General features: G+C 34.4%; 3 protein-coding genes across 6 annotated transcripts; 1 reads left to right on the top strand and 2 right to left on the bottom strand.

The window, feature by feature from the left end:
• Positions 1–235: 235 nt before the first annotated feature.
• Positions 236–4,294, top strand: LOC107799045 (uncharacterized). 2 transcript variants are annotated; one of them, XM_016622112.2, is made up of 2 exons: positions 236–420; positions 3,225–4,294. In XM_016622112.2, the coding sequence occupies exon 2, from the start codon at positions 3,329–3,331 to the stop codon at positions 4,109–4,111; it is 783 nt and encodes a 260-aa protein (XP_016477598.1). In that variant the 5' UTR covers positions 236–420; positions 3,225–3,328; the 3' UTR covers positions 4,112–4,294. The 2 variants fall into 2 exon arrangements, with proteins under 2 accessions (XP_016477598.1, XP_016477597.1); XM_016622111.2 differs by having other exon boundaries at positions 237–420; positions 3,247–4,294.
• Positions 4,295–4,319: 25 nt separating this feature from the next.
• Positions 4,320–6,961, bottom strand: LOC107799044 (uncharacterized). 3 transcript variants are annotated; one of them, XM_016622108.2, is made up of 6 exons: positions 6,807–6,961; positions 6,636–6,730; positions 6,294–6,533; positions 5,587–6,019; positions 4,815–4,896; positions 4,320–4,733 (listed from the first exon to the last, which is right to left on the bottom strand). In XM_016622108.2, the coding sequence occupies exons 1-6, from the start codon at positions 6,827–6,829 to the stop codon at positions 4,503–4,505; spliced, it is 1,104 nt and encodes a 367-aa protein (XP_016477594.2). In that variant the 5' UTR covers positions 6,830–6,961; the 3' UTR covers positions 4,320–4,502. The 3 variants fall into 3 exon arrangements, with proteins under 3 accessions (XP_016477594.2, XP_016477595.2, XP_016477596.2); XM_016622109.2 differs by having other exon boundaries at positions 4,320–4,694; XM_016622110.2 differs by having other exon boundaries at positions 6,636–6,710; positions 6,807–6,954.
• A 314-nt stretch (positions 6,962–7,275) lies between these two features.
• On the bottom strand, positions 7,276–11,049 carry LOC107799043 (heparanase-like protein 1). The gene is made up of 9 exons (XM_016622107.2): positions 10,758–11,049; positions 10,582–10,618; positions 9,729–9,912; positions 8,825–8,979; positions 8,511–8,744; positions 8,112–8,301; positions 7,899–8,024; positions 7,706–7,805; positions 7,276–7,602 (listed from the first exon to the last, which is right to left on the bottom strand). The coding sequence occupies exons 1-9, from the start codon at positions 10,968–10,970 to the stop codon at positions 7,291–7,293; spliced, it is 1,551 nt and encodes a 516-aa protein (XP_016477593.1). The 5' UTR covers positions 10,971–11,049; the 3' UTR covers positions 7,276–7,290.
• Positions 11,050–12,007: the final 958 nt, after the last annotated feature.

Below are 12,007 nucleotides of genomic sequence, written 5' to 3'. Positions count from 1 at the left end.
GTGATTTTGGGATTTGGGATTTTGTCAAAAAATGGACAAAATTTATGGCCAAATATATGTTTGCCAAATAAATCCTAAATTTATTTTGGCAAAACTCATGGCCAAACGGGTCTTTAACAAATTTCCAAAATTCGTAAGACGAGAAAAAATAGTATACCTAATTCCCCACCTAAAAAAAGGTTTAAATTAAAATATATGAAAAGAAAACAGAAAATCAAATATTTCCACTTGGCTGCCTCGTATCTACAGTATAGTCCCACGTAAAATCTCCTCACACAGATTCCTCAGAAAACGTACAGAGAGAAAAAAGAAGAGAGAGACCTTACACATAAATTTCCCATTTTCTCTCTTTTGGTCTCTCTCCCTCTTTTCTCTTTCTGTTTAATTCTTTGGCAATTTTATAATCACCCATTTATTCAAGTAAGTTCATTTCCCTATCTCATGAATCACATCACCGTTTCTTGAATCTTTGATTCTCATTCTGATTCTGCTTCTGATTCTGCAAATTTTTAATTCTTTTTTATCTTGTTTTGATGGTAACTAAATTTCAAGATTGGATTTTTATGAGATTTGTGGGTTTATTATGCCTTGAAATTATTGTTACATGTGAGATAAATCCATTTCTTGGTTTGAATTATTGTGGGTATTTTGTGATTGGTTCAATGCTATTGATCTGCCAAATATTGTGGAATTCAAATTCTAGCTCTAACCCTTTTTTGGGTTTTTAGCTTCTTGTTCTTTTTTCATCTTGTTTGTGTATGTAATTTTAGTTTGAAAAGAAAGAGTTGAAAGAAAGTTTGGATTTTGAAACTTTTCTGATTGGTATGCATTTGTTAATGAATGTTTGACTCAGTTCTTGTCATTGGATTAGTAAACTTTTAAAACTGTAAAATGAAGTAGAGTGGTCTAAGGTGTGAAACAATGGTGATGGATCTGTTAAAGGGGATGAGGTATTAGGAAGTTATCTAGAAAGACCAACAATCTCTTGAAATACATGCAGATAGCACAAAAGGTGTGCGGTGGAAGAAAAGATAGATGTAGGCTATAGTCTTGTTAGAGATTTGTATGCCCGTAGAAAATATAGAGAACCTCTAGTGCTAGAGAATCTACCCTTTTACATATTGCACTGATACGGGTCTGTATGGAGTTTACATAGTTGTGAGGGTTCATATAGTCGACTCGACCCCAACTAACTTGGGATTAATGCATTGTCGTTGTTGGAATAAAATGAGCTATAGCAATTAAGGTCATCTTTTCGCCTTTAAGAGTGTTTATTTCGAGACTGGAATGGTTGAAGGAGTAACCAAGGGTTGAGTCTTGTACTTGTTAAGAATCTTAAGATATCTCCTTTTGAGCATTATCTGTTCTCAGAGCATAATTTTGTAATGAAGGAGTTAGTCTAACTACCATCAGAGGGGTAGATTGATGTATGCATATATGATAGATTTCCATAATATATTGCAACAATTGTGAAACTAGAATGTGAGCTATGATTACAAATTATAAGGTAAAAACTTTAAAGGATGATGACACTCATTTCTTAGATGAAGACAGGAATTAAAATAGGGTGACTGAATGCAGGCTTGCTATAGGAGTGTTATGCAATAAGAAGATACCTACCAAAATGAAAGGCAAGTTCTATAAAAACGTTGTGAGACAATGATGTTTTATAGGAGTGAAGCACTAAAATATCCACAGGATGATTGATGTAAAGATTTGAATGTTAAGATGGATGTGTAGTCATTTTTAATTAAACAAGATTTGAAATATCGCAACCTAGTGTGTGAGTAGAGATGATAACATAAAAACGATTGCCTAAAATGACTTGTTCCTATTTTGGCCTTCAAATGCTCTGGCGGATATGTTTGATATGACGCATGAAGCTATTACAAGAAGACAAGATAGACTTACAAAAACTTGGTATATAAGCAGAAAGGTAGAAGGGTGGGCCCATCATCTACCGATTTTCAAACCATGCGCCAATTGACCCTTAGAGATTTCTCTGTGATAAGAAAAGAGGACCTTATCTTATCCACACCCAAAAAAAAGAGGACAAGATAGACTTAAAATCTTATGGAAGAGAGTTGTTTCAAAGACTTAGAATCTCTCGGAATTCACGTAGATTTAGCTAAAAGGAGAACACACTGGAAGCAAAGGATCCATATAGGCGATACCAAGTAGTTGAGACTAAGGACCCGTTTGGCCATAGATTTTGCCAAAATAAACTTGGGTTTTATTTGGCAAACACATGTTTGGCCATAGATTTTGCCTATATTTTGGCAAAATCCCAAATCCCAAAACCAGCTCAATAGCTGGTTTGGGGCCAAATCCCTAATAAGTTTTAGTTGTTCTTGTAAAACTTATATTCGAGTGTTGGTGTTTCCGAAGAGCTTTTTCAGTTTGGTTAGAGATTTTTTTATTAAGGATAATGGTGAGATTAGACAATAGTTTTAGAGGACCCCTAATTTGTCTTGAAAAACAAATTATTGGGCATTGAAAAGATACGGAAACACGAAAACCAAATAGACGATTCCATAGCCCTCATGGTGTTGTAAGTTGACATAGAGTTAGGTGAGCTCCTTTGCTGCACGGGCATGAGCTATGCCTAGAAGCAGTCATGATAATTTTGTTATTTAGTACATGGACTTCTATTTGCATACCTCAATATTTGGTGGTATGTCTGGAAACTCTCATGCAACTCTCTCATATCAGTGTCGTTCTTCAAGCAATTGGTAGAGACCACAAACAAGAGATCTTTCTCTCAAGGTTTCTCTTCTGTCTTGTAATTGCATTCTTTTTATCAGCATATAGAATATATGATTTACAACTAGCATCAAAGGTGCGGCTGCCATGTAAAAGTCCCTTTTTCTGTTCGATATAGCAGTCAATAGCCCATCTGCTCATACCAATGAAAGGGTTCATTTGGAGGAATTAATTTGGCCTTGGTTACAATTTTCACCACTTAGAGGGGAAACAAGGTCCAATTCAGGATTTCTTTATGGATAGGGAGCTGATTTTTTTAATAGGGATTTAGGGAATATGTACTTTTTTTCTTTTTGCTGATACGTAATGATTGTCAGCAGGAACAATAAAGTGGATATATTCGTTTTTGCCTTTGAAAGATATTTGAGAGGGTTGTGATTGCAGTTTTATGAGGCGTGTAAACATCATCGCTTCTCTCTCTCCATAATTGTTTGCTTAGAGATGGCTGATAAATGCCGCAGTTCTTTTTGCTCTATATTTCAGGTTCAAAAGAGCTCCAAAAGAGGTGTTTTACATTGAACAAGTTCTTCCTACCAGATCCTTATAGCACTTGTTTCATTGTGCTATGTGGAAATCCATTTCAAATGCCATCACAAGCTTCGGTCAGAAGAAGGATTCTGCTGCGCCCAGTCAAACTTGTCATGAATATTCAGATGATGATGATGTCTGTTCTAATGACAGCTCCGAGGAAGGACTAGAATGCCCAATATGTTGGGAGTCATTTAACATTGTCGAGAATGTTCCCTATGTATTATGGTGTGGCCACTCTCTTTGTAAGAATTGTCTGTTGGGACTTAAACCGGCTTCTGTGAAGATTTCCACTCAACAAGTCCAGATTCCATTATTCATTTCCTGCCCATGGTGCAATTTGCTGACACTTCGGTTGTTTTACCAGGGAAATCTCAAGTTTCCTAGCAAGAACTTCTTCCTCCTCTGGATGGTGGAAAGCAGAAATGGCGACAGGGTGACGTCTCCATCTGCCATTTACAGGGATCAAACTTCAGTTACCGGGAACCAGACTTCTGTCACGAACTGTAGGCGGACTCATCGTCTAGGCTCTTCAGTGTCTAGCGCTACTGGTCCTAGAACTAGCAATACAAGTGGTATCACTACAATGCAAAGGTCCCAGTTTTCTCTTCAGAAGTCCCTTGATTTCTTTTTCCGACTGACATCCAAGTTTCCGTTGGTTATTGTACTTCTTCTGGTTGTTATATTCGTGATACCTTCCAGTGTGGGCATCCTACTTCTATACCTGCTGATCACAATTCTCTTTGGACTTCCATCTTTGCTAGTATTATACTTCGCTTATCCTGCTCTGGATTGGTTGGTGAGAGAGATTACTGCTTGAAATGTAGCCGGTTCAATTTGTTTGAGAATTATTTCTTAGAGTTTCGAGTCTGTAATACAAATTACTGCTTGCACTAGTAAACAATGTCTCATCAGTTTGATCTTAGTCTTTATATCAAGAGATGTTGTAAATATTTGTTGGTTTTTCGTGGAAGTTAATGTTAATTTTCCTTGAAAATTTGAATCTGCTGTTGTTATTGGACTTATGATACCGCGGTTCACAGCCTGATCCTTTCACATTCAATTTTTTCGACTATAACAGTATTGACTTGTGATGATCTTATGAAAGCTTATATACGGCTGAGTGTTGTGCCTCAGTATATATATACATGTTTTTCCCTGTAGAAAAGCTATCTCTAAAATTTTTACAGCTTTATTATGAAGGGTAGTATTTAAAAGCATAAACATGTTGCTGGCATTTTCCCAGTTGATCTGATCTTATTTGCCTTCTCTTTAACCTTAAGCTCTTCGTTTTCGCGATTTTGATCTGCTTGTTCTTTGGCTCCTCCTGCAATGCTTTCAATCCTTCCAACTTCATTGTTGAAATGTCGCATGGCTTTCGCCCTACGCCTGTTTAATTCGGCCTGTAATTTCATATTGTTTTTATTTGACAATATTTCAGCCTGTAATTCCATTCAGTGTGTTGGTAAATAAATGAATTCCAGCAGATTAACTATAACAAAAAATTTAAGATGGGAGTCTACCTCAATTCTCTCCAAATCTCTCTTTGCCTTTTTCTTCTTCTTAGTTTCCCATTCCACAATTTCTGCTATGAGCTTCTTGTACCTGAAATTTTAGTAAAAGGGTAAAGAAGTAGGTCATATATAATAGAGCAACCAAAATCAGCCCATTTCCTGTTTTGAGGTTAGAGAATAGTATTATTGTTAACTCCTTGACTATGTTTATGTTGCAGCTAGAGGTGGCAAAATCAACCCATTTTCTAATAACCTGGCCAACTCGTCCAGGTTTTGATGGATTGGGCTATGACCCGCTTGTTGACTTGACTCAACAGGTTGAACCCGAGAACAAACCATCAAATTATTGGGTAAATATTGGTCAAATATTTGTGTAAATCGACGGGTCAAAATGCAATGTAAACCAAAATATACAAAATCAAATTTGGGGATTGAGAATTATGTAAATTTTGTGGTCCGACTCTTCTCCGTACCCCGCGCATAGTGGTAGCTTAATGCACCGGGTTGCCTTTGAGAATTATGTAAATTTGGAAGAACTAAAGCTAATAAGTTACGAAAAATACATTAGCTTGCACCAAATCTTTTTCTTTCTAAAAGGCAAAATAAGAAAGGAGGGAAAGTTAATGAAAAGGGTATGAATGAAAGTTTGGGGACAACACCAAGATGTACACAGCCTTACCCTTACCATGGAAGGGCAAAGAGGTTGTTTACTATTGACCCTCGGCTAAAATGAAAGTTTTTAGTGTGATGTCAATTATAAGGCATCAGTTTAACAAAATACCTTTCTGTGATCTTCTCCATCTCTTCTTTCTCCCAAATATCTGCCTTAGAATTTCCACTTCCAAGCTTCATTGTATTTTGCCCTTTAGCCATGCCTGTTTGAGATGAAGATTGTCTAGTTGGCCGAACAGGAACCTCAGGAGCTTTGGGAGCTTTGCTTTGGTCTGGAAATGTTGAAGTTTTCTTCATTAATGGAACTCTTTTGGCCTTTTCAGATACTTCACTTTCATGTTTGGTATCTCCAAAAGTGGGTGTCTTTTTAATAGATGGAACTCTTTTGGCCTTTTCAGCAACTTCACTTTCAGGTTTGGTATCTCCAAAAGTTGGTTTCTTCTTAATAGATGGAACAGTGTTAAGTGGCTCTGGATTGATTGTTGCTGTCCTTATTGGCACACTTTTATCTGGAAGTTTTGGTCTTGGTTTTGAAACTTCATCTGATAAGATTCAATGTTAAGAAGAAAGTTATGTTACAAAGTAGTAATAAAGACCTATAAATTTAACTGTGTGAGACGGGGGATCAAATTCAACGTTAGGTTGTTACTTCACATCTGCTTTATTCTTGGTGGACAAAATTACCTAATACCTGTGTTGGTGGGAGGTAACGGGCTTACGATGAAGTATTAGAGGTTCGTACAAGTAGGCCCGCACACCACCATTATACCCCCAAAAAAACAAAAAAAATGGAAATTTTGCAAGATTTCTTCCTACCTGAGAACTTTTCGGGCTTCTTAGGGATAATATCATCTGCTTTAGTCTTGGTAAAAGGTTTATCAGCTCCTCCACTATTTGTCCTTCTGTGGTCTTTTTCACTCTTGTCTTCGATTGATTTTACAGCAAATGCAGCTGCTGCCACTGCAGCTGGATAGTCAACACTATCGCTAGAATCATAATCGCGACTCATTGTTCTTATAAACTGTCTGTACAACCAGCTAGGTGCTCTTTTTGTCTCTGCCAAAAACAAAAACCAAACTTTTAGTATATTATTCAGAAGTTTTACTATTACAATGTTCTTGTTTTCCTAAGATTGAGATTTTGAGTCTAGGTTACTACCTTTAAAAGGTTGAGTTTTCTGTGGCGGTATTGTTCTATCTCTTGTGCTGCTGCTTCCTCCTTTCTCTTCTTCTCCTACACCGGAGAATCTCACCCTAGAACAGTATATTAATTGTAACGCGAAAAAGCTATATCTCTATGCTAGAATTTGAAGTTGACGTGTTACGTTACCTCATTTGCTTAAGCATATCCATTCTTTCTTTGTAATGAGGACCTTATTTTGATATCTCAAAGATTTGATAATAGTGAAATTTGAAGGAGAAGCACAGGAGAAAAAAGGAAGCTTTCTTTTTCAGTTTGATAAAAGCTGTGTTCTGCTTTTTGATATCTTTGAATGTACTTATTAAAGAAGATATCTTTGCATGCAAGGGTTGGTTTTGGATCTTGAAAACAAAGATATCAAGCATTCTTTTCTTCTGTTAAATGGTTTGCTTTTTCTTGAAGTGATTCAGATTCCTTTTATATAGATGCAATTTCCTTTATCAGAATCCCATAGAAGAAAGAAAGAAAACAAAACTGAGAATGTAATATAAAGCAACTTACTAGAAAAATAAAACAAAGTATTAAGTTTGATCTGAAACTTCTCTAAACATGTTGATGAAAGGAATCTAACGTCTTTATCCTAATCTAAAACTAAATGAAATTTATAATTTATCTATGCACAAGCAGGAGCTTGGAACCCTCTCAAGGTGGCAAAGACGATAGAACGAGGAGCAACGGAGATAGGCAACGTTGGATCAACGAGCTGAGGATTCATTTCTGGGATGTCGAATGAGGCAGTGAGCTTCAATGGAGTGCCATTTAGCAACAAAACATCACTTTGAATGTTGCCATCTTTTGGTGTCAAATGGTACTCTTCCCTTTGATGTATAGGCTCAATCCTACTAGGATACATGTTCAAGTCATCTACCACAGATACTTCAAATGTTGTCGACTTGTCCATGTTAATTAATAGAACTGTAACACCCTGAAAACACAAATAATACAGATGTTTTCTCCAACTGTTAAAATCTTGTTATACTTAATAAGATCATAGTAAAGTTGAAATTCTTGATAATGTTGTATCTTACACTTGTCTTTGAGCAATGAGCATAAGTGCGCAAGTAAGGTGAGCCCTCATGAGTAGTAGAAAGCACATTCTTTCCCATGAGCTTATGCCACAAAAGAGCACTGCAAAAGTTATCAGGAAAAAACATTGTAAAACAGCTAGACTTAAAATATGAGAAAAAGGCGATTTGAGATGATGAGAATCGCGTTAAATACCCATAGTAATCTGGATTTGGGATGAAACTTGTAGTGTTGAGAAGACCATAGTTTCCACCAATTAAGGATTGTCTGCAGTATACCTTATGGTTGAAAGTTGATGTCATTCCGAGTTGATCCAAATACCTGCAACAAAAAGATTACTACATTAGACATTCTAGCCAACGGAGAGGAAGAGTTATTTACTATATCAGACTTGCTATGAAGAGTTACCAGAAGCCGTTGACAAAGGTATGTGAAGTGGTTTTGCCACCACTATTATAAGCTCCACCAGATTCACCAACCCAAGGTCCAGAAGATGGTGAAAACAATTTAGCAGTATTTGAAACATCATTAAAAGTTTGAGCTATTTGACTAAGGTAAAATGGATCCTGAAGTTTGTTAATCAAAGTTGGATCAACACCTGCAATTTACCAAGATTCTTAGTCCAAAAACAAGTCAAACTCAAACCAGAGGGGGAAATCAAGGAGACAATACAACATTTTTTATGCGGAACATAGATTTATATATGTGAGATAATTGTGACAAGTTCAGTAGTAGGAAATTAAAAGGCTGAAAAACTTTGAAGTTTAAATCCTGGATCGGCCTCGATGTAAGAACATTGTTATGTACCTGCTCCAAAGTTGTAAATATGATGTGTTAATCCATCGACGACGTCCGGACCGGTAGTTTGAAGGAAGATTTTGAACCATTCTTCATCATAAAATCCACCAGGGGCCAAGATTTTTGGTCTAGAAGCAGGGTCAGGGTACATATGTGTTACAAGTTTCTTCAATTTCTTGACATCTTTGCCATATTGCTGAGCTTTTATTTTTGCAGCAACCCCTCCTGCACAAAGCTCATTACCTACCAAAAGAAATATGTTAAGTACTTTTATAAACAAGAAACATAATTCATTGGCTTAGGATTATAGTTTGTATTTTTACCTAATTCATATGAGTCAATCTTGTATCCTTTTTTAACAGTGTATTTCATCAATGATTTTGCATTATACTGATTCCAATCTCCTTCCCAAAGAGTATCATCTTCATCTGATTGTATCCTTCCAAGTAAGGCATTCAATGAAAATGTTAATGCAGCCCTGCATAAATTCACAAAGATAAAAATGTTAACATAGAGAAATGGCGGACCCAGAAGTTTTACTAAGGGGATTCAGAATATTAAAAAGTAAATATATGAATATGCTAACAGGATTAAACATTTATATTTATGCATCAAAATAATTTTAATATATACAATGTAGTTTTTCGGCGAAGTCCGTCCCCTAGCTCTACCCCTGCATAGGAGTCATTTGGTTTGACACACTAATAAAAAATAATCTCAGCATAAAATTTTGCAAAAGTAATACTCCCTTTATTCTATTTTATGTGACATTATTTTCTTATTAGTATGTTCTAAAAAATCACACCATTCAATTTTACCAAACAATTTAGCTTTATATTTCTTAATTTACCTTTAATGACATGCTTTTAATGGTTTTTTCAAACCACGGAGTTCCAGTTTTTTTCTTTATAGAAGTAGTAAAGATACATGAATAAGAATTACCAAAGACAAAAAGACTCTTAAAGTATCAATTCGCACATAACAACACCTATTATATTATGCCGCACATAACATTTATGTATTATAATCTCCGTATAACTAGTCCATAAATCGACCCCATATTGTACTACAACTAATTAAGATCCATCTACACTCACTGTCTCACTCGTGACCATGTACATTTATATATAAAAGTAAAAGAATGTAGAATATTACTATATAAAATTTAAGTGGTGCAGTATATTTAAGAGAAAATAAATTAAAGGAGAAGAAAAATGATGAGCTTACCCTGTTTTGTTAAACAAATCATGCAATTCATCCCATCTATTCATGTGGAGACAGCCTTCAGCAAATCCAAAAAGGCCATCTGATTTTTTCTCTAAGTTTGAGCATTGCTTTGGGAATTTTCCAACTTTGTAGTAAACCTGATCTTGTAGTGAACCTCCTATTCTGATTCTTAGTGGATTGAATGCTGCAAAATTTTCAAAAATAATCAAACTAATTTAGAGGAAAAAAAAAAACTGCAAATTTTTAACGTCCTTTTTTTTTTGGGGTTCAAATGTTTTGGAATAAAAACAAGATTGGGTCATGAAAACCATGAGAACATCTAAAGGAAAAGACAAGTTTCCATAATTAAACTCTATTTTCAAGCAAAATGTTCCTTTGTTTGCATTATATTCTCTAGCTGTTTTCCGTTTCTATTATATTCTCTAAACTCTTTTCTATTTCGTTCTTGCATTCTATGAAGCTGCACATTGTTAGTGCAAGCAATGTCAATTTATTGTCACAATTCTACTTGTAAGCAGTGACAGAGTTAGTGTACGGCCAAAATTTCCTTTATTTGTCTTAAAATTTTATTTAATATGTATAAATTATTAACATAAAACCTAGTAACTTAAAAGTGTAGACCTAGTAACGTAAACCAAGAATTCTAAACCTATAAATTTCAAATTATGGCTTCGCCTAAATTTTAAGTGATAGCATGAGACTGTGGGAGTTTTAAGATTGTACTTCTAGTCGCAAGTATATATTTCCTTTGTCTTATTTTCGAGTGTTATCGACCTATGTATACATATATTTTTAGCACAATATTATTTACACACATAAGATATATTAAAAAGCAATGAACTTTAGTACCAACCTTTAACGGCGTTTGTAAGAATCTTGTTCTTCAAATCCTGCATGATTTTTTTCACAATCAATCAATAAAAACTTGATTTAAACTCTCCTAATTTTCCTTCTTATTTTCATGAATATCTTATATATAAAAAAAAGCTAAAAAACTTGGAGAGATCAAAATTTAGAAAAAGAAATTACCAGATTAAGAATACCAGCTTTTCCCCATGGACATTGATTATAATCACACTTGTTTTCTGGCCACCAATCTAAAGTTGCACATATGAAATTATCATCTGTTTTAGCTATAGATGTCACTCCTTTTACCATTACCTTCAATTCATCTGCCTTAGACAAACAAAAACAAGAAAACACTAAAAGAACCAAACAAAACAACCTAGTTCTTGAATCCATTGTTTAACGAACAATTAATGAAATACGTGAAAGAATAAAAAAAGGAGAAAGAAAGAAGAAGGATATATAAAATTATGATAGCTTGGAAAGTTTATATAGAGATATAATAGCTAAGGATTTTAAATCCTCGTTGGCTACTGCTACAAATGAGCGCACTATTTCAACTAGGATTCTATATATTCAAAAAAAAAAAAAAAACATATCCAGTAATTATCCTCTTTTACTTAAAATTCGTTTGCTAAAAATGGGATAATATAGAAGAAGAGTTCAAGATTTGGTAGGATTCAATTGTAGGATTAACTTATATACACACAATTAAATTTTTTTACATTATTAATATACTTTAACTTGTTGTACTAATAATTTATTTTATTTTTTAGGTTACTAATTTAAGCTTTTGTTTTTTATACGAACAGTTACCAATATAGTTAAACTCACCCATTGTTGACTACTAAATTAAGCTGTTTACTTTAACTAGGAAAATTAATTTATAGTTTGTAGTCTGAAATTCCTACTTTATGTTATAAAAATAGGTTATAGAAGACGATTTTAAGATTCAGTAGGATTTAAGACAAACACAACTTATGATATACTATTGAGATACCGAAGTCAACGTAAAGACTTACTCTTATCTGATGTTTAGATCAAACTGATAGATGCATGATACGAATTTACATGTACGTTTTTCCATTTAACAATTGTTAAATATTACATAATTTCATCTTACTAAATCTCTTAGCTCTAGTAAGAAAATCTAATTTGATATAAATATCTGGTACAGATAAATAAATTTATGAAGAATTAACCCATATAGCCGGCCTACCCAACCACTAGAAAGCTTTCCCACTTTAAAGGTTTGATACGATAATTGTCTATCGATGATATATAACAATCAAAAGTAAAAAAATACGACAAAATGTACTAAATCATGATCTAAAGGTAAAAACTTACCCGCATCAGGTATTTACTAAAGATAAAATGTACAAAAAGTACTAACGACGAAACGAGAAGTTTGGCTCCGTAGAAAATACATAGGA

This window comes from Nicotiana tabacum, chromosome 24 (genome assembly GCF_000715075.1).
Source record: "Nicotiana tabacum cultivar K326 chromosome 24, ASM71507v2, whole genome shotgun sequence".
Classification (NCBI taxonomy): Eukaryota; Viridiplantae; Streptophyta; class Magnoliopsida; order Solanales; family Solanaceae; genus Nicotiana; species Nicotiana tabacum.
The sequence above is the reverse complement of the archived record's forward strand: the minus strand, read 5'-3'. Positions and strand labels throughout refer to the sequence as shown.

What these genes read in the sequence shown, in the direction of transcription:
- LOC107799045 (XM_016622112.2), top strand. Translation starts at nt 3,329, where the DNA reads ATGTGGAAATCCATTTCAAATGCCATCACAAGCTTCGGTCAGAAGAAG.
- LOC107799044 (XM_016622108.2), bottom strand. Translation starts at nt 6,829, where the DNA reads ATGGATATGCTTAAGCAAATGAG. An exon ending in GAAAACTCAACCTTTTAAAG is followed by an intron (nt 6,534 to 6,635) that starts GTAGTAACCTAG and finishes TGTTTTTGGCAG; the next exon opens with AGACAAAAAGAGCACCTAGC. An exon ending in ATGGAGAAGATCACAGAAAG is followed by an intron (nt 4,897 to 5,586) that starts GTATTTTGTTAA and finishes CTAAAATTTCAG; the next exon opens with GTACAAGAAGCTCATAGCAG.
- LOC107799043 (XM_016622107.2), bottom strand. Translation starts at nt 10,970, where the DNA reads ATGGATTCAAGAACTAGGTTGTTTTGTTTGGTTCTTTTAGTGTTTTCT. An exon ending in GATTGACTCATATGAATTAG is followed by an intron (nt 8,745 to 8,824) that starts GTAAAAATACAA and finishes TTCTTTTGGTAG; the next exon opens with GTAATGAGCTTTGTGCAGGA. An exon ending in TATTTACAACTTTGGAGCAG is followed by an intron (nt 8,302 to 8,510) that starts GTACATAACAAT and finishes GGTAAATTGCAG; the next exon opens with GTGTTGATCCAACTTTGATT.